This window comes from Prunus avium, chromosome 3 (genome assembly GCF_965620075.1).
Source record: "Prunus avium chromosome 3, drPruAviu1.hap1.1, whole genome shotgun sequence".
Taxonomy (NCBI): Eukaryota; Viridiplantae; Streptophyta; class Magnoliopsida; order Rosales; family Rosaceae; genus Prunus; species Prunus avium.
Window position 1 is genome coordinate 35,608,283 of NC_142286.1, and position 24,568 is coordinate 35,632,850.

Here is a 24,568-nt window from a genome sequence, read left to right on the forward strand (position 1 = left end):
TCTTCCAGACAAAGATGTGAAGACTATGTGTTCGAAGTATGCTGAGGTTGAGAAGAGCTTGGGAGAAATTGATCGTGCTCGGGGAGTATATATATTTGCATCACAGTTTTTGGATCCGCGATCTGATGTAGAATTCTGGAACAAATGGCATGATGAGTTTGAGGTGCAACATGGACATGAAGATACCTTCCGAGAGATGCTTCGAATAAGAGAAAGAAAAGAAAAAACTTTCTTCCTTTACAGACTGACATATTTATTTCCTTCCTTTTGTATGACTATAACTTTGTTACATGAATAAAATGGAACTTTGAAAAACAGAAACAGTCCGACAAACAATAATTGTATATTTGTAGCTTCATCTTCTTTTTCTTGTTGATAAAAATGAATTACATAAGAGAGAATTCCAACTTTTCTTCTATTTTGGAATCTTTGTTATAAAACTGATACATCTCCATCTAATTGTTATAAAATTCTTGTTCAGGCTTGTAATATTAATATGTTGGTTTTGGCTCAACATGAGACGCACGCAATGAGGCAATGGCAACACTTTTATATTTCACGCACCTTCTTAAATAATTGATACAACTCCCAGCAATGAGGCAATGGCAATGGGAAAAAAATTTGTCTTATTACTGTAGAGAGAGCTACATGTAATACGAGGTTCCTGGTCAACCATTGGAGTTCCCTTTGTTTAATTTTTGTCTCTCGCACGTTCACATCTAGATGCAGACATAGTGATCACAAGCAAAACCTGTCATACGAATAATGCCCCAACTCATTCTTTTTGTTCTTTGCTTATTTGTTATCTATAAATCAGAAGGGGATGTTTGAAGATTGCCCCAACTCAATCTGTGAGTATGGTTATATTAATTTCTTTGATTTTCTTTTTCTGGCTTGTTTTAAGTTTTAACATATATATACACATGCTTGATTGCCAGATTGAACATGGCAGAAGCTACACTTGTCCCTGCTACTAGCGTAATTGCTAATCTTAAGCTTCTTAACAATTATAATATATGCACTACAACGTGTTCTGAATTGTTAAGTGGAACGCCCCTTAAATTCTTGTAGAAATGAATTTATGACAGTTAGTACTATATTCTCTTTTCTTTTGATAATTTAAAGTTATATCTCAATGTCTCATATTTTGCAAACCCAATCAAATGGTTAATTGATTGTCTTTTAACTCAATTTTTGTGTAACATGGGCCCATATGAGTGGTTATACTATATAATAATATTATATCTTGCTTATATAATGTAATTAAGTTGTTTATAGCTTCTCAATTATCTGTCTAGTTTAGAGGTGTCGGATGAGTCAGGTCGCGTCGGGCATGTCCATTGAGGCTTTAGGCCATACTCGGGCCGATACACTTAATAAATAGGCCAGGACAAGCCTGTCTTTTTAAAAATTTCATTAAGTACGACATGAACCCATGATCTTAAACCATATAAGGTTGGAATGGGCCACTAAACGAGACATCAAATACATGACTTTTGGTGCATTGGTAAATACAACAACTTGAACTATTGCTTAAATTTCATTATGAAAAATACCATAAACCATATTATATTGTATCACGTTATGTTTCATATCTCTAATAAAAATGAAACATACTTGAATTTGTGCCCCCTACATAATGGTTATGTGCTCATTAGACATAAGTCATTGTATAGTAACATAAAAATCTTACCTCAACGTATTGATTAGGCAGATGTTCTGTTGTTTTGTTTTGTTGATAACTTGATAGGTATACATGTACCACCTGCTATTATAGTTCTTGATATTCGTATAAATGTTGAAAAACTAGAAGATGACCCAGTTAGTGGAAACGATCCCATAGCTCACTCAAGTATGTTGCGCAAGGGTTTGTCATTGGGTTGGGCCGGCCCAAATTTTTTGAGTTTGAGCCAAGCTTTACTTGCTTTTTTAATGTTTGGGCCGGGCCCAAACAAACATTCAAAAGCCTTAGCTCGAGCCTACCCATTGGTCTAGACCTAGAGAGACTTGACGGGCTGGGCTGCTACGGGCCTTTTGTTTTTTCTGAAGTATTTTAGGCTAAGGCGAACATACTTGGATACGCCAACAGACAGTATCGTTTTTTGTATGTAATTCCAATACTACGTACGTACATGATTTAAGACAAATGATGTGGCAAGTGGCAAGTGGCAAGTGACAAGGACTGTTATATCATGTGCCACATCAGTTGATATTAAAATGTTGGTAAACTAGTTGGTGCCCATAGCATTACTGCATTTATAAAAACCTTGTGTAACAAATGACATAGATATTGAAACAAATATAAGTTACCCTTAAAATCCCAAATTAATTCTTTTGGACTTGGTGTTAAGACAGATCCACAAGAAAAGATAATGCAATTTTTTTATTTTTTTTTTGTCATTCACTAGAGAGGGGGAGGGGGAATAATATATTGGGTTGCCTTTTTAGGGGTGGTGCCACCCATGTGTAACAATAAAGGTGATTCTGTTTACTTAAATATGACAGAAAAATAGACATGATAGGATAAGCTAAACACGGTCTGCATATTTAAACTTCTTTACTCTCTCAAAGAAAAAGAAAAAAATCTTTATAAACCTGAACAAAGATCCAGCATTTTAAACTTCTTTACTCTCTCAAAAAGTTTCGATGTATTAATATCACCACATGCTTTTAACAATTCTTATGAGCTCTTCAATTTGGCACATTATAAATCCCGAATGTATGGGGACGCAAATGAAATCATGAGAAAGATCTTCCCCTGTTTTATGGACAGCCGTGATATAGAGCGGAAATGTTTTAATTCATTGGAACATGTTTTAAGTCCGAGTAATATTCTAATGGAATTTGTACAAACCAAAAAGCTAGCTACTGGTACAAAAGATTGTAAGCTGGTAAATCATGTATTCTTTGAGTATCTTCTAAGGACAGCTCTCTTTCCAGCTGCGTCCTTGTTGCTTGTAGAACATCCTGAACGATTGAAAGCAGAAAATTAAGGGTTCTATTGTGATTTCGTGATTTGGAGACCTCATGCAGAAACAAACCAATTTGACCTAATTTCACTTGAAGTTGTGGATTAAAGAGATAGAGAGAGAATTACATTAAACTGCATGTAGGACGCATGCATTGCAAGCCACTGAGCATCAACCATTTCAAAAGCTATACAGTATAGTACATCAAAAGCGGCTTCATCTTCTGCATGCAAATCATAATCCGGGAGGTTAAATATCAGAAACCAGCGCAGTTTTTTTGCAGTTCTCCAATTCTTAAACGCAGTTGAGCATTGTAAACGAAAAAAGACATTTGAGCATAACCTTGTCTGAGATGTACATTTACCTCCTAATAATCTCACGAAATTTATTCCTGGAAGACACCTTGGTTTTGCTGCCAAGTGGATCAGCAGACAAGGAAGATTCAGGAATAATTAAGATTCATTGTTTTCATTTATAAAAATCTTGTGTAACAAATGAGAGCGATATTGAAACAAATATAAGTTATCCTTAAAATCCCAGATTAATTTTTCTGAACTAGGTGTTGGGGCAGATCCTCAAGAAAAAGATAATGCAATCACTTGAAACGTTTGAAGAAAGAAGATGATTTCAAGTTGATGTAAAAATAAAGGTGATTCTGTTTTCTTAAATATGATAGAAAACTAAACATGATAGGATAAGCTTCATGGTCAACATATTTAAACTTCTTTACAAACCTGAGCAAAGATCCAGCATTTTAATCAACATAAATGATATGTTTATTCCAGCAACAGCAAAAGGGTATTCCCAAGTTGCTCGCTTCCCATCTTCCTTGAACAATAACCTACGGAAAGACACCTTCATTTTGGATTTTATAAAATTAGTATTAACTCATTTTTTGTGCACTTCAGAAATTAGGAAGGTAAAACACAAGGGCTTGGAGGGGGAGCCAGAAAAGGAAAATATGATTATTTGCAGGACCCACACAACAGGATAGAAGGCATACCGGATAAGTCCTGGTGAAAAACAGCAAGTTCTCTAGGGAGATAAAACCGCAACCCCTGAAGAGAGCATTTTACTGTAAGAGAACTGTAGAACAAACTATTCTACTAACATTTCCTTTTAGCAAAGTCCTTTCTACATTCATGAAAATCATGAAACAAACTGTAATTCAATTAGACAGAATTGTACCTAAAGTCAGTAGAAGGGTTAGAACCTTGCCACCCCATCTCTTTCCATTGCTCAGAAATTAAACCTTGCAGAGCAACATCTGGAAAGGCAGCACGCCACAATGCTTTCAAGGCTTCCTGAAGTTCATATAGAATAACATAATCTACTCAATGATATAGCATCAAACACTTAATAAAAAGGGGGAGGGCGAAGCAGAATGGTAAACAACATAAGAGCTGAAAATTATGCACTTCTATTGAAGATTCAACATGAAAAAATTAAATTGAAAAATCAAATGGTGTAGTCGTGATAGCAAGTTGTTCCTCAGCAGCTAAGATTTATTAGTGAGCCCTATTAGTGATAACCTCTATCAGACTCAGATTACAGATAACGAAATAACCGATGAAGGGTCATCAAATTTAAACATAGCTCAATTAAACCAAATTAAACCAGGATAACAGTGGATAATGAGTGAGAAAAAAAAAAAACTGATTTAGCACCAGCATGAAGAATATACTTGATGATCAGGGCGATTCTCATCAAAAGGTACTTGTAATCGTGCTTGAAGCCTCAAAAGTCTCTGTTCCTGTTTAGAAATTGAAAATTATATTGGAAGTCCGTCAAACGGATAACAGTGAAGAAAATCATTTCAGGAACTTTAAAAATCAACCAAAGCTAGGAGCGCACGTTTAAGTCTTCAGTAATTCCAAGAAAGTTCCTAAATACCAAGTCTGGTATCATCTATCAGAAATATTGTACATGATGACATCAAGATGATAATTAAGACTGAAAAAAAATACCAACTTGCATAAACCACATGAATGCCCAGAATCAACACATTATACTATTCAGACACTATGGCAGTTTCTCATAAAGTTAAGTAGTCTAAGTAGATGGGAAGTAAGAGATGCAAGCTTGCATTCATTGACAAACTCAACATCAGAAGCAAATGTTTGCAAAACACTGGAAACAAAAACCACTACTCAGCTTCAACTATGTACCTGAAGAGGACTCAAAGAGTAGTCACCATGCTTCTCATTTCGTTTGTTGCTTGAGCGGGTAAACAGTCCTGTCCATGATCGTGGTCCAACCATAGCATTAACTGCAACCATTAAACACTTGTTAGTGAAATATGAGAGTTTGTGTACAGAGTGGTATAGGATCATAAATGCACATTTTATTACAAATTTTTGGTAGTTTTAACAAGAACATGGTCAGTGTAGCATTGATACCAGTACATACAAGACCTATTATGTTTAAAGAGATTTTCTTCAAGCTCAAAATGCGTACAATATAACAGATGAATGATGTCCAGGAACTAAAGGCATCCTATGAGACACACTGTTAGTGAGATTTTCTTGATCATTTCCCAGTAAATTTTGTCCACATAATTAGTGAGAGAAAAAATATCCATGAGACACACTGTTCCTCTGTTAACTTAAAACTGCCAATCCAGGAATCAATCCAAATTCCAAATAGAGCCACCAGTATTCACTCCACCATGAAGATATTGCTATATCTAACAATCACATTTCCCATGACCTTTAAGTTCATTGTAAAATACCAAACTTGTGGTAATGACGTACATGGTCTCCTCAAGAGACCTCAATATGAAACAATGAAGGTTCAACCCAACTATCTATGTTATTTCAAGACAAAGGAGGAAGTGACAAAGTGTTATGCTATGCAGAAGTGTCAGTCAGTTACCAAGAAATAAATTCCTTTAACCAATACCATCTTGTATCTGTTAAGTAGTACTAGTAGAAATTGGATGAGCAGTTCATCACTTATGACAATGAAAAGTGGGAATTAAAGAAATATGGAAATTCCGTTACATAATAAAAAGAAAATTAAGAGTATTCTATTGAAAACTTGAGTGAGAGAGAGAGAGAGAGAGAGAGAGAGAGAGAGGAGGGTGTGGAACCAAAGAAGGATTGAATTGGAAAAAAAAAATCAACTCTACTCACTAAAACATTGAGCTAACTGCGATTTGGCATGAGTTGAATCATGTGGCCATTCCAACTCCCCATCGCGTTTCTTATGTCTACGATAAATTTCATCCTCATCAACCTACATTTGATATTCGAAAGGGTATCAGTACTTATAAATCGTTGCATAACACAATATAGCATAGCAAAGGTTTTGAATTCATGGATAGATCTCATTCACTCAAGTGTCATAACATGAAACGTTTAGAAGCTACAGAGCATGTAGAGCACACAAACAAAAAAGAATTACTTTAACTTGTTAAGAAATGTGGCAAACGCAACACAAAATAAAAACTTTTGGTTGATGTACACACTTGATAAAGAAAAACAAAGCAGCAGACAGACAAACCATGTATTCTGACTACCAACAAGGCTGTCGTGAGTCATTAGAAGGCTTGCATATCAATAAGCAAAAGATCATCAATTAGAAATTGAATCAAAGGGTGATAATTTCACTTCAGAATATGAAAATACAGACTATTAACCAGTGAGCAATCCTAAGGGGCTGTAAATCACCACCAGCATTGATCTACATTAATCTTCCATACACATACAGAACAACAAAGAGATGGGATGGATAGTTTACTCTGTGATGGGAAGAGCAAGAAGGAAAGCATTGCCTATGCTTCCTTAATCTCATGAGGGGGGCCAAAATCCAGAGAGGGAGAGAGGGAGAGAGAATCTTTCACCCTTTTTAACCGAAAGCAAAAAGGCAAAAAACAAAAAGGAATTTGAAGAAATATGGGTGGCAAATGATTGCACCCAACTCATGCTCTTCAGTCTTCTCCTATAATTCAACCTCACGATTATTCAACTTTTCTTTGTCTACCCAATTTACTTTAAATAAAGGCCGAGAAAGTCAAGGAATGGCATATTGGTATAAATACAGGGGTGCCCAGAAACTATGAAGATGGGAACTTTCTAAAGGGAAAAGATTAATGGCACAATTAAAGGGCTTTTTTTCCCATAATTTATGATGGAAAAGATACGCAATATAAAGAAAGATTGAAACTTTGATGAAAAGGTGAGGTGGGTACCTCTGCACGCATAGCATTGACATACAAGACAAATATAACATTGCAACATACAAAACTATAGAGAGTGAGAGAGAGAGAGACATAGGGACATAGACAAAAATACCTGCTATGGCATCTGAGGAGACATGTTGGCGGTGGTGGTGTTGTTGGTGATGATGGTGTCACGACGGGGCCCACTTGAAGAAAGTGGTGGTGGGAGCAGTGCCGATACAGAGAGAAGAGGAAGAAGGATGGCATTATCTCTTTTTTTTTTTTTTTAGAATGAAAAACTTTGCATCCAAAAATGGAGTCTATGGGGGTTGTTTTGTCTCAATCCGTCGATGGCACTGAAACCAGTCAATTCCCTGCAAACCAGCCTAGATATTAGCTATCGGTTGCTTCTTTTTAAACCTTGGTGGTCTGTTCCTTGTGGCCACGCACGTGCGAAAATATTGTTATTCCAATTAATATGACTCGTTTAACAAATCATTTTTGGAATCCTCTTTGGATCTATTTCATAACTAGCAAATTTTACATATGGTACAATGTACAAACAATGTGTTTCTAATGAGAAAATTTTAAAAAAATTCTAATCATGATTTGTAAATGTTTGTGGATCACATCACCTCATTGCGAGGTTTAACAAATACACATCATCGTTTTGAGGGTTGTTATTTGTTACTTGAGATTTTCACTCGAGGTCATAATGTGTCAACAAGATAGAATTTTTAGTGTTTAAAATGAGCGTGATTTGGTTAACTTTGTGACTTGTTACATAAAAATTGAAGAAACTAAAGGTGCTTTTTTCGAACAAATTTGAAACCACTAAACATCAAAAGGAAATTCCAGGTCCTGGTAATTTCATAACATTAACCATCATCAGTAATAAACTCTCTGATTACAAACAGGAGCAATCTCTCCCTAGCTAAGAAACTGGAGGGTCCAAAAAGAGGACAGGGGACACTATGTTAGACTAAAATTGACATAAAAATTAGTTGACATTTGAATCTTATGAGCATGAACTAAGGAACAGGATAAGACTTGTTATGGCACATGCACTTGTAAGCCATGGGACATGTCTCAGCCTCTGCGATTGATGCGCAGACAAAGCTCACCATCACAAGCCTACATGGTGAGCAAGATCCACAAGCATGGGAACAATCTGGCAAGGTCGACCCTGCCACTTGGAGTGTATCTGGCCCCCTAATTCTCTTATAACTAATTGGCCTTCTTTCTTCCACTGCACCCTCTCTAATTGTGCTCTTTGGTATTAACACTGAAGACTTCAGATGGCGCCCATGACCTGCATCATAATTAATCAACAGAAAAGGAAAATTAAAGAAACGTTTAATGATAATTACAATTTAATCACAACCAACAATTTTGATAGAGAGTATGCATACGTGAGTGAGGCCGAGCTATGTGCCTAGCAGACATGGAATTTGGAAATAAAAGGAGAGCAACCATAATTGCAGCTACCCAAAATGAACCCTTCATGGATTTTTCTTGATTTTTTTTTTTTCTCTTTTGTTTAGTGACTGAACTTATGCAAAAAGCTAGAGAAGGTCTTGAGTGATTGTGAGAATGGTGGAAAGAAAAGGTTGAAGCAGATGAATATTTATAGAAGGCAGGACTAAGAAGAAAGTATTGAAGCAAATCACAGGAGTAAGTGGTATGACAAGAGAAGGTCACATGAAAGACACAAGATTGCATGCTCACAGTCACAGATAGTCACAGGACTCAAGCTTTGCTTTTGTTGGGTTCCATGGAAGAAGGGTGATATGGCTAGGCTCAAGAATTTACTGAATTAAAATGGTGCTTCTTTTACGTGAGCTACTCTGACTCAGACCTTGGCTCACATACATTATACATACCCATTAATGCAAGTTGCTTTAATTAATGTATTCTACAGAAAATTAAAAATAAAAGTTAAAAAAATTGAAGGCTCAAGGTAATAAATTTGGTAACTGAGGGTCTGTTGTGACTGCCATTAATAATATGCGCTAGAATCTAGATAGCTGCTATGTATTTGGTGAACTTAAGAAGCTAGCTAGGATCTATGGTCCTTCATGGACCCTCTCAAATGTGAAGCCACTTTGTTTGATGTTTACTGGCAAGTGCCAATGTGTCTCTAGCCATAAAAATTCAATTGGAACATGCATTGACCTGTACAAGTCTTGCCAAACCTCATAGGAGAATCAACCTAAAAGCCTAAAAGGCCGATTGCAGCAGCTTAACCCTATTACATTACGTGTAGATATGAGATGATCACCAGCCGCGCGCATATATAGCTTTTGGTATTTTGTGGCCCTTTTGCTCAAGTTTAGTTGATAAAGTGCTACATGGGAAATAAGTGGTATTTTGTAGCTCAAGTTGTTAAGAGCATTTATCTTTGTATTCGAGGTCTTAAGTTCGATTCCCCCCTCCCTCAATATCGCTTATATTAAAAATAAAATAAAAAGATTAAAAAAAGTGATACATGGGAGAATTAAGAAGATATAACATTCATTACTTTTCTGATTTTCATTTCTTTACAACTTCTTCCACAAAGGATGTTGTTCAGGAATTTTTTTTCCTTTTGGTAATTAACAAGGAAACAAGAATGTTGTAATTGGGAAATCTTCAGTCGAACCCACAATGTCGCTTCATCCCTTCAATACTCTATTAACACTATTTTTAATTCCCTTCTTTTTCTTATTCTAAGACTTTTTAAAGCAGTCCTTGTGAAAAAGGGTTAAGGATTTTTAAAATCAATTGCAATATTATCACTAACGCTTGAACATACTCAAAAACTAGCATTGACTCCGAGACAAATTTAGCCAATTGTATCCACATTGAACACGAATATATCATATGTATATATTACCGATCTACAAATTTTTTATGACAGGGATCATTTATTTTAAGGCTTCTTAGATCAAGGTCTAAAACGATTAGTTGTCATTAGGTTTAGTCCACACGTTTTTTGTTTCAAATATAGGTCCTTTGACATTTATTACTTTTTTGTTGTGTCGAATCTTTGAGCTAACTAAGGAAAACACATTGAAAATCTAAATTTAATGCATTATTTCCTTATAATTGAATTTCAGAATTTAAATTTTGAATTTCAGAATTTAAATTTTGAATTCTTTCCTTGATAATAGTTACCTAATCTATGAATAAAATACAATTTAATCAATGAAAATTAAAGATCCACATATTATACCAATCGATCTGATAAATACCCACATAAAATAATGTACCTGACATAGAGGTAAATAGTGTTATTATTAGCAACGAAAAAAACTTAGTGATAAGTTGTGTTACCTATAAGTTAGGAACATAAATTAGTATACTACCTATAAGTTAGGAACATAAATTATATGACTACCTACAAGTGAGATATAAAAATAGACAAATAAAATTGTATGTTACCTATAAAAAAAAAGGTACATAAAATACTATTACACTTTGTAGAAAATATTAAAAAACACATATATATACTTATGCAATAGGCAATAGGACCCTACACCATAAGATAATATATCTACAAGAATATATAATATACCTCTACCACAGGATGAACAAAAATAAAAATTGTTACCTAAACTCAAACTAAAACACCTAACTATACACCAAGTCGAGAGCATAGAAAACATACATATGTTACTTTACCTACACAATAGAGTAAACTTAGATTCCTACAAAATACCTATGTATATCCATATTCGAAGGAGAATGACTATTTGTCACAACGTGATTTTTGGGATATGTTCGCGATATTTTCCTTTTTTATTCAATGACAAATGTCGTAAATGACTAATTATTATTATCCAATTTAAGGCATAAGGGGCAACATTGGAACAAAAAAAGATTTTAAGAAAAGAAAAAGAAAAAGATTACATTAGAAAATATTAAAAAGGGAATGTAATCCTATGTGGCACAAAAGTCAAATGACTTATATCAAAGTCATCAAATATGAGAATTAAACCCAACTTCTCAATGGGAATTTAGATATATATCAACTTTTGTATTTATTATATTGCTTTTCCTAGGGGCTTCCAAATTCAAAATACAAAACAAGGACAACATAAAGGTACATATATTGGCCCTTCTAGATAAAGACTTTAATATTGTGCTTGAAAATCATCGAATTCTAACATATGCTGACTACTTAAATTAAAAAATCCAACTACTTCTTGGTCAAAGGTCAATAGTTGGAACTACCTGAGTACCAGGTAATCGAGTTCACCCAAAAACAAAATTACTCTAGGTCTTTGCTCTAGTCTTCTTTTCCATGTTAGCATTGAAGGTTTGGTTGGACTTTAAAAAAAGGGAAATATTTTTGCTCATTACTTTAATTCAAGGTGTATTTTTATCATTATTTTTAGTGCTTGACACGTGTCTATATCAATAATTATGGTTAACTTTTTTACTTTGTATTTATGAAACCATAATTATGCATATGAACATGTGTCAAGTGTTAAGAAGGGTGATGAGGAGGATACACCCTGAGTTAAAACGGTGAACAAAAATACTCTCCCAAAAAACTTCAATTGTGACTATTTGACATGCCACGGTGCCACTTGTCATTTAACAAGTCGGTTGGAGATGCTCTTATAGTTAATTAGTTAACCTCTTTTTACTTAGGCTATAAGCTAATGCTTATGCTTTATATATTTTCCACCTTGTGAATAATCCAAAATTATTATCGAGACCCCCAATATTTTCCACCTTAGGTATAATCTCCTAATTAACTATGAAGAGCCAATAACATTCCCAAGAATCGTAGATGGAGGATCACAAACAGTGGGTTTGCGCCACGTGTAATTATGTGGTAGTAGTAGAAATAAATATTAATGAATCTTCCTGGTGGTTGTTGAGCAATATTTGGCTTGCTAGAGGGTGGTGGCGCCAGCCAAGAAAGAAAAAAAGGAAAAGAATGAAATAACAGTCAACGGCTACTTCAAAAGTCTCATTCAAACAATTAAGAAAACGTGTCGAACCAAAAATAAAATTCTCTGCTTGATATTTGTATATAAGTTAGCAACTGAACTACCACAACAACCCAAAACTCTTCTCCAGCTTTATTTATAAATCTCATCATCAGTGTGTGCTCAAATTATAAGCAAAGCCATGAACGGTCTAGTCCGCGGCGCCACCGCCAGTTTGAGCCGGCGGTTTGACGGTTATGAGCCGCTGGATCGAGTGATGAGAAGTGCAAGCAGGCGTGATGTTCGGCGGAGGAGATCAATGTCGTTTAAGCGTAAGAAAGTGGCACATGTTCCATTGAGAAATAATGAGGACAGAGCCAAGCAAAAGCGGCAGATATTTCTGAACTCCTACAAGTTTGAGTCACCCAAAAAATCCCAACGCTCAAGGTGTATGAAGCTCAACAAGGTGGCTCGTAAGGTTAAGACAGTTGTGGCGAAGCTAGTGTCGTCGTTCTTCCGAATTGGAGGTTTCCGATCTTGTAATTGTCATTTGGCCATCCATGCCTCCTCCCCAACACCTCGTAGGAATTGATACTATATAAGCTAAAAAAGTAGATCTTGATTGAATGGATAAATACTATTTACAACTAAAGTTATAACTTTGAAGAATCATCGGATTCCTTGTAAGAAGTGTTTTTTTGAGCTATTAATGAAGTGTTAATTATAAGTGGCAAGTTGGGAATTCATCGAAATTCGTTATTTATGGATAATAAGGTGATCAATTTGATTTATGTAATTCTCTATTAATTTGGATTCATTACAGCGAAGGCAGTAAATTTAGTGGTACTTTGAGCCTAAAATAGAAAATTGAGGAAACTAAAGATATAATTGTTTGAACCCAAAAAAATCGGTTTGACGCACAATTACAATACAAGGCCAGTAGTTGTCAATGTTTGACGATGTCCACACACCACACAAAATGTAACAAAGTCCTTAACCAATAGAAATCGCCATATATCCCAACAAAAAATCCCACCACCCCTTCCTCGTCACATTTACGTACACCTCCTACTTCATAACCCAGCTGAAAATCATTAGATCGAAGAAGAAGAAGAAAGAAAGATCAAGTGCCCCTCTTTCTTCTTCGATCTTCTTATACTTATAACATACGTACAACATATGCATATGGATTAAGTAATTGAAGGGTTAAGTACGTACATACTCAATTCAATTGAAATCGCTACCTCAAGAAGTCATACCATTAAATATTATCATATACTATGCACTCTGGCCCTAATCACCCTCCACCGCCCCCATACGTGATGCTTCAAGATCAGGGTGCCCCCGGCCACTATCCAGGACCCCATGGTCGCAATCCTCCCCGGTTCAATGGCCAATACCGCCCCAACGGGCGCCGCAAAAATACTTGCTTGAGGTGCTATTGTTGTTTCTATTGTTGCTTTTTCATAACTTTAGTGGTGATTATCGCAGCCTTGGTCATCAGCTTCATCATAATTAACCCGCACGTGCCCGAGTACAAAATTAATGACTTCTCCGTCAAGGCATTCAATCTCACCCCTGATCTCAACCTCCACGCGCATTTCGTGATCACGGTAAAGGCTGAGAACCCTAACAAGCAAATCTCCATCATATATGGCAAGGGCAGCAGTGTAACCCTCTTGTACTCGGGGATGAAGCTTTGCTCTGGGAAGGTACCAGATTTTACTCAACCCACAAAGAACACGACCATGATGAATGTAGACCTCAAAGGAGACTTGAAAGGGAGTGACTTTGGAGGCTCCTTGGGAGAGTCACTCATGGAGAAAATGAAGAGTGATAGGATCCCTTTGACTGTTGCGGTTAGGGTACCTGTAAATGTAGCGATGGGAAAAATGCATGTGTTGAAAGATCCAATGGGGATTTATGTCAACTGCTCCATGGTCGTCAATAATTTGTCCCAACCAGATAAGAAAGTAGGGATTTCAGACAAAAAATATGACATTGATTTTTCATATAAGTTCAAACATTGATGAAAACCCCATGTTATATACGAGGTAGGAAGTTGAGCATTATGTTAGCTATATTCTAGCTAGCTAGCTGCTTAATTTCTGCAGAGGGAAGTTCAATTGCAGGGTTAATTAATGTGTTGTTCTTACACAAACAAATTTCTTCATTTTTTTCCTTCCAAATGTAATGCACAAAATTATTGCGTCTGTTACTTTAGCAATTTTTTTTTCAAGCGCGGAATTATAAATGGTACAGTACAGATGTGACTTTGTTTGCACATTATTTGGTGTATTTACTTTTGTACAATAACCGTTATTCGATCGATAGTTGCATCCCAACTACGGAAATTTTATGTTCTTCGATTCTCAGTTTAAGATGTTGTTGAGAAACATTCAACCCCATCATATGGAGGTTAAAGCTGCCATCAAATACTTCCAAAGGAAGGACATGGATGAGCTCGTCAAGTTCCATTAATACGTCGAACAGAATTTGACATTCTTCTTCAGTTTTAAGATAAGAACATGTTAATTGTTCCTTGGTTCTCTCTACTTGTGATACAAAATTCTCTCAAAATATCTTGTAGATTTGTAATCCAGGTACGAAGAAGCCTGAATCATTAGGGATAGGGAAGTAGAACTTCCTTTAGGGCCAGGTCCTTGACAGGACTACTTCTACAAGGTAACAACTCTAAAGTTGGAAGTTGGGCTTTCAAAAATCAACCCAATAACATTTTTACAAACTGATCAAAGAGGAAGTGGGTGTGCCACTTCTTCTTTTTTTCTTTTTTTTCTTTTCCAATTTTAATTTTATAATACATATGCTTTCTTTTTTTTTGAGGATTTTATTTATAATTCAGCCAAAAAAGTCATTAGCTACAAAGGGCTCCTTCACTAATGATCATGCTGGGTTGAAGAAACTCTAACATAGAAACAAATCATATGCTTTCTTAGTTGAAACAAATCCTATATCATTCTATTGTAAAGTAATTCAGTGAACTGTTCTTTTTTGCTTCTAATTAAGATAGAAACCTGGCGACCAAAAAGAAAGAGTCTACAGGGGAATTTCTTGTTACCTTTTCTTTATTTACTTCTTTCTTGGCATCTCTAAAGGGTATATCTCTCCATTTTCTTTAATTAAAGAATTTATTTTAATTGAACTTTTTCTTGATCCTTTGATTGCCCACACCACAGGTCATGACTCTTCTTAATAACACACCTACTATATTCTCTTTTTTTTTTTTTTTCCAAACCTACTATATTCTCTATTGAGAGAAACTGATTTCGCTCCCAGGGTCACAAGAATGGCAATATGGCATTGAAAGAAGATAATTAAGGCCCAATTAACCTGCTAAAACACTTTCTAAAGTAAGTTTACATTCAATAATATGGATGGAAAAAATTAACATTCCTGAGCTTAAATAAGAAATATTGGATAATGGTTCTGCCACTGTGCAGCGTGCACTAGTGAGTAATTATTAGCACAAAAGAAACATTATCAAAGAAAGTTGTGAGAGTCAGCAAGTTACCTTTTTTTTATTCCTTTTCTTTTTCTTCTTATAATTGACCTGCATCATTGGAGCTTTACCTTTATCCACAAGGCTGCCTCCCCAACTCATCCCCCCTGCAGCTTGCATGCCATGTCCCATGTAGGCAGCATGCTCTGTGGCATAAGTTGGTCACCAGCTCAAATATACCTAAACTAGTTTATGAGAGAGAGAGAGAGAGAGAGAGAGAGAGAGAGAGAGAGAGAGAGAGAGAGAGAGTGGGTTTGATTACCTATTCCTTTGAGTCTTGGACTGAAAAAACTACCAACCACGCAGCCATTTTGCATTTGTTTGGTGAAGCATCTTGTGTGCTACATTTTTCTTTTGGTTTCTTTTTTCACTTTTATCCGACAAGGATGAGAATCAGCAGGTGAGGATGCAGTGTCAATGCGTGTGTATTAAGGTTCTGTACAAATAAAATGATGTTCATCTTAGGCAAATTACAAGGGTGATCACTTCCAGTGATCCAAAAGAGACCCCTAATTTAACTCAACCATTATCTTTCAACTTTAACAAAACTAACCTTTAAAAAGTAAAAAAGCAAAAATGAAATGAACGAAATTCCATTACACTATTCATGGATATTATGGATTTTTCTGATATTAAAGTTTTCATAACCCATTTCTGCAATTCATCTTTTCATAACTGACCCTTTTGCCACTGAAATCTTCTAATTTTACCACTTCTAAGTCAATGAGCAAGAACTTTCTATTTTTTATTTCTCATTTTGTCCCTTTGAGACTTTGAGTCTTCAATTATATCATCATTATCCTTTTTTTCCCCTGTATTGTCTCTTCAATGATCAAAATGATTATACTTTTTTCCGTCTGAACACACACAATTATCAAGTTCACAAAGAAACGGAGCTTTGCAAAAATTTCCAGCCCCATGTACTCCTGCTCTTATAATGTGGCTTCCATAGTGGCCTCACAAGTGTCCCAAAACGACTTTCTAGCGGTAGTGGGAGCAGATTTTCAAGGAGACTAACAATGAAAAATCTGTCTCGTGCCTCTCTCTCTCTCTCTCCCACTCTCTCTCTCTCTTCTCTATTTCAACCTTTTCAAACCCACTCCTCCTAAATAGGCAACACCAACAACATCCTCTCAAGTGAACCCAACTGTCATGTTGGTTACTAGTTCTGCTGCCTGCTTGTTTCAGTCTTTCACCTTTATCCTCTGTCTTTCATCAGCTCTCACAAACTAAAAAAGTTTCTCTTTCTCTCTGTTCCATTGCTCAAGCTTTCGCTGCAAATTAAGCAGGTGTTCCTCGTACCATTCTCTTATTTTTACCTTTGAAACGGATAAAACAGAGACAACCCAACATGTTCGACATCTTGTTCGGGTGGCGAAAGGCTTCAAAATGGTACTCAGATATGAAAGTTCATATTTTTTTTTGTTGGGTTGTTTTTATTGGGAACCAATTGTAGTTGCTTGTTCTGCATGTGCATGGTCTTATTGTTGCAGCAAGAGGCTGATCAAACAGGTCCAGTGCCGGCTCAAGTTGCTGAAGAACAAGAGGCAGACAATTGTGAGGCAATTGCGCGAAGACGTGGCGGAACTGATCAAACATGGCCACGAAGACAAAGCCTTCAACAGGGTAAAACCCCGTGATGGAATTCATTCATTGCCCTTTTGTCACATCAAGATCCCCATGACATCTCCTCTGTTTTCTTCTTTTTTCAATTACTCGTGAATTCTGGGGTTAGTTCAAATTTTGCTGATATGGAATCTGGGTTTCCCCCAAGCACGTTTTGGTGATAAAGTTAGAGGTTAAAAGTGTTACCAAGAAATAAATGGATGATGCTAAGTACTTATCTGTAATTTTTAGGAATGTTTTGATCTGTTTTTTTCTCATTAATTTCTCTGGTTTTTGTTTTTGTGCTTTTCATACTAAACCCATTATTTAATTTCGGTCTCAGTTTTGTGTTTAATCTTTAATTCATTTTTGTTTTGTTCAGGTTGGGCAGATAATCAAAGATGAATGCATAGTGGCAGTTTATGAATTGTTGGACAATTTCTGTGAATTCATCATCATCCATCTTCCTTACATCCGCAGACACAAGTATGCCTTGAATTTCCAACCACTTTGCTTCCCCATCTAATGATCTGATTTTTTTTCTTTCCTAGTCTTTTTTGTTTCCCCTTACTGTGATTTTAAATGATAGTATTCTTCTGTAATTTGGTGGTTCCAGGGACTGTCCAAATGACATAAACGAAGCAGTTTCGAGTCTCATATATGCTTCTGCAAGATGTGGGGATCTCCCTGAGCTTAGGGTGATCAGGAAGCTCTTTGGTGAACGATATGGGCAGAAATTTGCAGTGACTGCTCTTGAACTATTCCCTGGGAATCTTGTGAACCATCAGGTTGTCAAGTTGTTACAGTTTGCAGACTATTTTAAGGGATGTTTCTGCTTATTTCATAAGGGCTCTTTGAGTGATGCATGAATAGGAGAACTAACAAACTCTGAAATCACAGGTGATTGAGAAACTCTCCCTAAAGTCAGTGGCAGATGATATGAAGCATAGATTGGTCAATGAAATAGCCAGGAATTACTGCATCAAACCAGAGGTTTTGGCAATTGAGTACTATTCTGAATGGCAACAAAAGGTAAGTGCATACTTCTATCAACATAGTTTTACAAGTTTACTGAACTTAAACTCAAGTCCTTTGTTTTGTGAACCTTAGGTGAAAGAAATTAGCGGACATAGAGTACTTGATACAGATGTTCAGACATATTATGAAAGTTCTGAAAGATCTGAATTGCAAATTGTAAATGTGGAGGAGATAGAACGAGAAGTCGTAGATGTTGATTCTAATGTATCTAGTACTTCTGCTAGTTCTTCATTAGCTATGCAAGTTGGCCCAACTATATCAGAGTCTTTAATGCATGATAAGCCACAGATTGAAGAGAATTGTGCTGAAGTTGATTCTCCAAGTATGTTTACTGTGGGCACTGAAGAAAGTCAGAGCAGTACTGTTGGCAGCACAACAAGAGATGGAGATATAGTGATTTACATGGATGACATAGAAGAAGTTCAATCATTTACAGCAAGAAGAGATGGAGACTCCCAGGACCAAAGAATTTTCAAATTCAAAGCTATCGAACCCAAGAGGGAGAATCTTGAAAGCAGTTGTGATCTTAGTTATGTGGATTGTTATGAAACATTGAGTGAGAGTTCAGAGTCAAAAAGCTCCAGGAGAAGTTGGAAGGGGAGTGGGAAAAGGCCACGGAAGAGATCAGTGTGTCAGGAAAACCAATGCTTGAAGGATAATGAATGTTTAAGTTACTATGGCAGAAAGCAGCAGAAGAAAACTCTGTTGGGGGAAATTGAAAGTTCATATTCTGCACAGAAGAGTCTGAAGCAACCTTGTCACATGAAAATGGGAGCTAACATTTTGCCATGCAAGTGTGGATTTGATGGAAAGAGACTAAGCTGTGGCTGCAGCCTTGAACATCCATGTTACTTTTGCACTGGCAATGGCAACAATGTTGATTGTGATGTTCTGCCATGGAAACAAAAGAGAGGAATTACAACTAGGGTGGGAGTTTCAACTCATGGCCGTGAAGTACAATTGAACAAGGGAATAGAATGGCCTGATGTGCCCCAGGAACCAATGAGGAGGAGGAGCTGTGGCAATGAAGCTATGGTGTACAATGTTTTCACATATCCAGATCACCAGCAACCAAATATGCAAAACAAAGTGCTCAGAGAAACCGTGGAGGAATTGGAATCAAGTTTTCAATGCAGGCGTGCCTCGTATAGTTCCACCTCTCCAAATGTGGTTAGTTCTTGGAGCACAAGAAAAGAAATGGTGCCTCCTTATATCAGAGCCGTGACTATGCCACCGGAAAGAGCAAAGGACAATCACAAAGATGACTTCCAACGATCCTTTTCAGATGCCTTCCAATATCCCACTCATGTTCACCCCAAATTGCCTGACTATGATGATATAGCAGCTAAATTCATGGCACTCAAGAAAGAGAGACTGCAAAGTAAGCCTCATTGCAGCAACCGGCAACTTTAGCTTAGCTTAGCACAAAGGCAAGTCTGCACTGTGTAGGTGTATGAAAAGGATCACTACAGCTTTGTATTCTTTCAATTCAGTTTCACATTTCTATTCTTGAGGATCTCTAGTTAATTTTCTTTCTTTTAGTCACTGCCTAGAACAATTTGTTCTCATATAATGATATATGGTAGGATTAATTCCTTTCCCTGTTTGGTTTAATTCCAGACATGAGCTGGGCAAATCTGCTAGAAAATTTTACTATCTTTCAGTGGGCCTAGCCTAATCCAAAGATCTTTTCTTTTACACAAAAACGATATTTTGGGCGAAAGGGAATCGAACATGCATATTTTGGGCGAAAGGGAATCGAACATGCAACTCGCTTTAGCTACAAGCCTCTTATTGGACAAAAAATTTGATAGTACAGAACATAAATCCCTACATGGATTTGTTGCAACAACCTCCTCATATTTATATTTGTTGTGTAGAGTGGACCAGGTTTCACATTTCTCTCAGTTTTCACATAATTTCCATGTGTGTAGCCACTATGTTCACATGAACAAGAACCCACACAAAACATGTCGCATTCTAAGACATGTTTAATATTAATACTAGAAAACAAACCTAACCAAACACTTGGGTGAAGTTAATTAAAAGATCGTATTGAGAAAAACAAATAGTAATTGGAATTCGATACGACGTCGTATTTGGACCTGTAGAATTCTCAAACCAAGATGCCAGAATGCAAAGCAAAGGCAATGTGTCCAACGCGCAAGGAAACGACACGGCATCACTACTGGGCCTAGCTAATGTGTGCGAAACCGTCCTTTTTCGGTTGAAACCGAAACGTGTTTTGTGGGATAAAATGGAAACGTCTGTTTTGAGGAGAAGTAAAATAAGATAAGATTGAGAATAGAGCAGACTTTGTTGGGAGAGGTCCCGTTTTGCACCCGACAGTACCTCGAGGATTAGTCCCAGCGATCGCGGGGGGTATACCTTGGTTTTCAAACAAAAAAAATAAGATGAGATTGAGAATATCAGAATTTGGTCCCTCTGTTCATTTACCGGGTTCCTGTATGTGCAAATTTCAACCACATTTGTACACCTCATCTCGCTCCACAAAGGGGTAAAAGAGTCAACAACAAAAAAACCAAAACTTAAAAGCTAAGAACAACTCGAGTAAATTAAAAACAAAAAAACCAAGAGTCTTGATCTCTTCAATGCCAACAAAAGAGCTGATCTGAGCCGTCAAAACTGAACCATTTTTATTTCACCGCTCAAGCCACTAAATCAAGCCCCAGCTCCATTTTACACGCGCCGTCGTCAGCTGAGGACCTACCGCCTAACCCATAAGCCTCGATCCTCCTCTTCTTCACCGGAACCACTTGCTGTGCACGCGACTGCGGTTCCAGCCCCAGCGTCAGCTCCAGAGCCAACTCTCCTTCCTCAACTGGCTCACTCCGCTTCCGAGCCGACTCCGGCTCCGCTCGAAATAACAGCTCAGCCTCAGCCGTTTCGGACGAGACCATGCTCTCCGTTTCCTTGCTTTCGCCGTCCACGTTGGCAGCCGCCTCGGACTGGTGACTCAGCGACGACTCGTGACTCGTCGACCGGTTGAACTCGTCCGCACAGCACCCCGCCCAGCTCGGTTTCGCCGAGTCGTCGGCTCCGGACCCCGACCCAGACCCGACCTTGCTGGCCTTGGGCTTGACGACGGACCTCTTGAACCGGTACCGAGTCTTAGCCTGCTTCGGCTCGTTCGACGCGGCCGAGTTCTCGTCTTTGGACACGTGGCGAATGTCGTAGGCCTTGAGAGGTGGGCCGTGTCCGTCGGCGGCAGCTTCAGATGTAATCGAAGTGATCGGGTGGCCCTTAAGCACGGCTTCTACGGCGGCTTGGCAGAGCTGCCAGCTTCCGGACCACAGCAACCCGACCGACCCGTAAATGGGGTTCACAATCCGCCCGCATGCCTCGTATAGCAATGATCGAAAGATCGCTGTAACAACAAGAAAAAACCGTTAGCTCCAGTTTCTGTTTGTTTCTCGGCAAAAGAGAATGCGAGAAAATGCACAAAAGAAAAATACTGACCAGGACGGAGGTGTTCGGGGCCGGCGTTGATGAGGTTCATGAGGCCGGCGCGGCCGTAGAACTTGGCGAGGAAAACGGTGGCGTTTGCTTGGGACTCGGGACTCTTAATCCACTGCAAGCAAGGCCTGATGCTGCAATTCTCGCTGCAGCCTTTGCGGAGTATTCGGCATCCATTACAACTCATCCGCATTTTCGCTTCTTCTACTTGTTGTTCTAAACACAAAAGACTGATCTTGAAAGAGCAGAAAGAGAGAGAGAATAAAGATGGGATTTTTCTTGTTGGGTTTTTGGTTTAAGAGAGAAATGGTTTTGGGATTTTGGATTGGGAGAGAAAGGTGAGGGTATTTAAGTCGGGGAGGGGAGAGAATAGGAAGCGCTGCTGGGTTTAACCAGGTGGTCTGCCCACTGGGGAGACGCAGTTGTTTTTATTTTATTTTATTTTTCTACAAAGAGAAGGACACTGGTTTCCACATTCAAGGAGGGTTGGCCTTCAACCCACTTCTCTTTCTCTCTCCTCCTATCTATCTATCTATCTATCTATCTATCTAATCTCTCTTGAACTTGAGCAGAAATTTACTCTATTTTATTCCATTTTCATTATTTTTTAATCAAACTCCCAATTTCCTCCACAATTCTCGCTCTCAGCGCGTGACGCAAACTCCCAATTAATGGGACTCCTTGGATCTTCTCATTGGGGTGGGGGAGCACAGCCCTTGTTGGGATGAGTGTACTTGGTGAGAAACAACTTTGGTTCTCTTGTTATTTTTACCATTGGAGTGGGACAAAGGGGTGAGGGTAAAAAGGTCATTTCAGAGGATGTAGGCCAAAAAAGATGGACAGGTGGTGGGGAAGAGGCATGCAAATGGGTACAAAAATAGAGGAAAGAAGATAACGGCGCGTGGCAGGCACGGTGAGGTGTCAGAGTGCGGTCGAATCGCCACATATGAGTGGAGTGGGGCCCAAGGAAGTCGATTTGATGTTTTTTGGGATTAAAATTAAAAAAGTAAAAAAATGAAGGAGTAGAAAAAGGCTGGAAAAGAGCTCCTGGTTTTCGGGAGGTCGTACTGGTTTCGGGAAATAAAAACCGGGTGAGGGAGAAAACAGCGTACCGGTTTCCGGTTTTGGTACGGGACTGTGGGCGCGCTACTTGACCCATTCGCCAACGGTTTTGGAGGGTCTTCTACGTTCTCACTCACACAACACTCATTTTCTCTCTTTTTTTTCGTTTTCTTTTATAAATTACAAAATTCATGCTTATCCTATAAGACAGGACGCTCAACTTGGATTAGTTTATGCCACACCTGCATCCAAACACCACTCCCCAAATAACTGCTTTTTTTTTTTCTTTTTTTTTTAGGAAGTGAAAAATGGAAAAGCCACACCAACCTTTTCACACGCTGGTTTTTTAGTTTTGGGTATATCCGATACTAAGAAATGGACAGCTTTCAATTCAATCAATATCGAATTCATGTTTTGGATTGAATCAAATTTGGATCTTTGAGATTATTAGGTCATGTCCGAAACATTAGGGGGTGTTTGGTATTCTATTCAAATAGGGAACTCAAAAATTTTGATTTTTCTTAAAAACAAGAAGTTTTTAAATCTATTTTTAAGATTCAAAAACTTGTTTGGTATACAACTTGAAAACTATTTTTAAATCTTAAAAACTTGAGAAGTTGTGGGTTGTTAGAAAAAAATTGAAAAAACATATACTTTTTGTTTTTAATAATTTGGGTGTCTTTTTTGTTGTTCTTGAGTTTGAGTTTTTAAAAATAGGGCTATGAAACAGATTTTCTTTGTTTTGAATTCAAATTCTGTTTTTGAATTAAAAAAGTTGGATTCAATTTGAATACCAAACAAGCCCTTAATTTCTCTTTTGATAATAGCTTAGTCCAGTTTCTTGCCTATATATTGGTTTGTGAATAATTAAATTAGATAAACCACATTAGAGCATGCATTTGGCTAAATATTAATAATCATATCTACTCCAAATAAGTTAGTTTAGAGAAAAAAATAAAAAGGTGGTTTTGCAATAGTACCAAATAAAGCAAAATAGTTGTCCTTTTGTTTGTCTTGTATATACCAAAAACATGAGAGAAATGACAAAGGATCGGGAAAGGTTATGGGTTCAAGTTCTAATAATTGTGTAATATATGCGAGTTTAGTATATTATTGCTAGAAAATATCCTAAAAAAGAGATATGCATATAGTCCTCTCCATTTATTTTTTATCCCTCATAGTTCCTTACCAAATGCTTGCGATAAGTGGGCGGCTAGAAAGAGTTGGAAACAAATGAATTCCAGCTTCCTAACCACATGCGACAATTAATTAATTAATTAATTAAAGGGCATAATCTTGATCAGCAGAATATTTGAATATTTAATTGGAGAAAGAAAGGGCTTGGTGAATCTTCTGGAAAACCAAGGACAGACAAGTGGTTGAAGAGAAAGGTGGTGGATCAGTTTCATGCACGAGGCTCCAAAGTCGTGGGTCATGGACACTTCATTATATCACGGGGGCAAAACGACACCGTTGCACCTACCTAGCAGCTCACTCAGCTCCCCGTTTTTAGGAGGCACCAAATACCATTACCACCTTTCACAAAATCTGTGTCCTGTGCAGCTGTGCCGTGCCTACTCTCATTCATCTTGTTGAAAACAATGGGGAAAGGATAAAGTTGGTGGCTACGAGACGTACCCTCCTAAATTGGAAATTAATCTTCGTCGCATTAAAAAAATGTTTTGCACTTTAAACCAAATCATTAATTCATTCATTAAGACGCATGTTATGATTATTAATTCAGTTTCTTTTTGTTCACCCCAAAAAAAAAAAAGGGTTTCTTTTTCTTTTCTTTTTACCCATTTTTAGTCCA

At 37.4% G+C, this 24,568-nt stretch overlaps 6 protein-coding genes across 13 annotated transcripts; 3 read left to right on the forward strand and 3 right to left on the reverse strand.

The window, feature by feature from the left end:
* Positions 1–2,734: 2,734 nt before the first annotated feature.
* On the reverse strand, positions 2,735–7,512 carry LOC110772211 (ELMO/CED-12 family protein). 8 transcript variants are annotated; one of them, XM_021976630.2, is made up of 10 exons: positions 7,265–7,512; positions 6,104–6,206; positions 5,138–5,238; positions 4,654–4,722; positions 4,158–4,273; positions 3,973–4,027; positions 3,704–3,824; positions 3,334–3,381; positions 3,098–3,192; positions 2,735–2,967 (listed from the first exon to the last, which is right to left on the reverse strand). In XM_021976630.2, the coding sequence occupies exons 3-10, from the start codon at positions 5,228–5,230 to the stop codon at positions 2,866–2,868; spliced, it is 699 nt and encodes a 232-aa protein (XP_021832322.1). In that variant the 5' UTR covers positions 5,231–5,238; positions 6,104–6,206; positions 7,265–7,512; the 3' UTR covers positions 2,735–2,865. The 8 variants fall into 8 exon arrangements, 7 of the variants coding, with proteins under 7 accessions (XP_021832322.1, XP_088105955.1, XP_021832320.1 ...); XM_088249829.1 differs by lacking the exon at positions 7,265–7,512 and adding an exon at positions 7,162–7,233; XM_021976628.2 differs by lacking the exon at positions 7,265–7,512 and adding an exon at positions 6,711–7,129.
* Positions 7,513–7,972: 460 nt separating this feature from the next.
* EPF1 (epidermal patterning factor 1) lies at positions 7,973–8,773 on the reverse strand. The gene is made up of 2 exons (XM_021976695.2): positions 8,544–8,773; positions 7,973–8,443 (listed from the first exon to the last, which is right to left on the reverse strand). Exons 1-2 carry the CDS (start codon positions 8,635–8,637, stop codon positions 8,163–8,165), a joined length of 375 nt encoding a protein of 124 aa, XP_021832387.1. The 5' UTR covers positions 8,638–8,773; the 3' UTR covers positions 7,973–8,162.
* Positions 8,774–12,184: 3,411 nt separating this feature from the next.
* LOC110772214 (uncharacterized) lies at positions 12,185–12,805 on the forward strand. The gene has a single exon (XM_021976633.2). It carries the CDS (start codon positions 12,256–12,258, stop codon positions 12,643–12,645), a length of 390 nt encoding a protein of 129 aa, XP_021832325.2. The 5' UTR covers positions 12,185–12,255; the 3' UTR covers positions 12,646–12,805.
* A 288-nt stretch (positions 12,806–13,093) lies between these two features.
* On the forward strand, positions 13,094–14,331 carry LOC110748425 (NDR1/HIN1-like protein 13). The gene has a single exon (XM_021948405.2). The coding sequence runs from the start codon at positions 13,334–13,336 to the stop codon at positions 14,081–14,083; it is 750 nt and encodes a 249-aa protein (XP_021804097.1). The 5' UTR covers positions 13,094–13,333; the 3' UTR covers positions 14,084–14,331.
* Positions 14,332–16,397: 2,066 nt separating this feature from the next.
* LOC110772194 (Ist1p) lies at positions 16,398–19,830 on the forward strand. Its single transcript, XM_021976608.2, has 6 exons — positions 16,398–16,965; positions 17,067–17,199; positions 17,561–17,664; positions 17,795–17,966; positions 18,079–18,210; positions 18,289–19,830. Exons 1-6 carry the CDS (start codon positions 16,925–16,927, stop codon positions 19,627–19,629), a joined length of 1,923 nt encoding a protein of 640 aa, XP_021832300.1. The 5' UTR covers positions 16,398–16,924; the 3' UTR covers positions 19,630–19,830.
* An 813-nt stretch (positions 19,831–20,643) lies between these two features.
* Positions 20,644–22,199, reverse strand: LBD41 (LOB domain-containing protein 41). Its single transcript, XM_088251118.1, has 2 exons — positions 21,697–22,199; positions 20,644–21,604 (listed from the first exon to the last, which is right to left on the reverse strand). The coding sequence occupies exons 1-2, from the start codon at positions 21,884–21,886 to the stop codon at positions 20,886–20,888; spliced, it is 909 nt and encodes a 302-aa protein (XP_088107244.1). The 5' UTR covers positions 21,887–22,199; the 3' UTR covers positions 20,644–20,885.
* Positions 22,200–24,568: the final 2,369 nt, after the last annotated feature.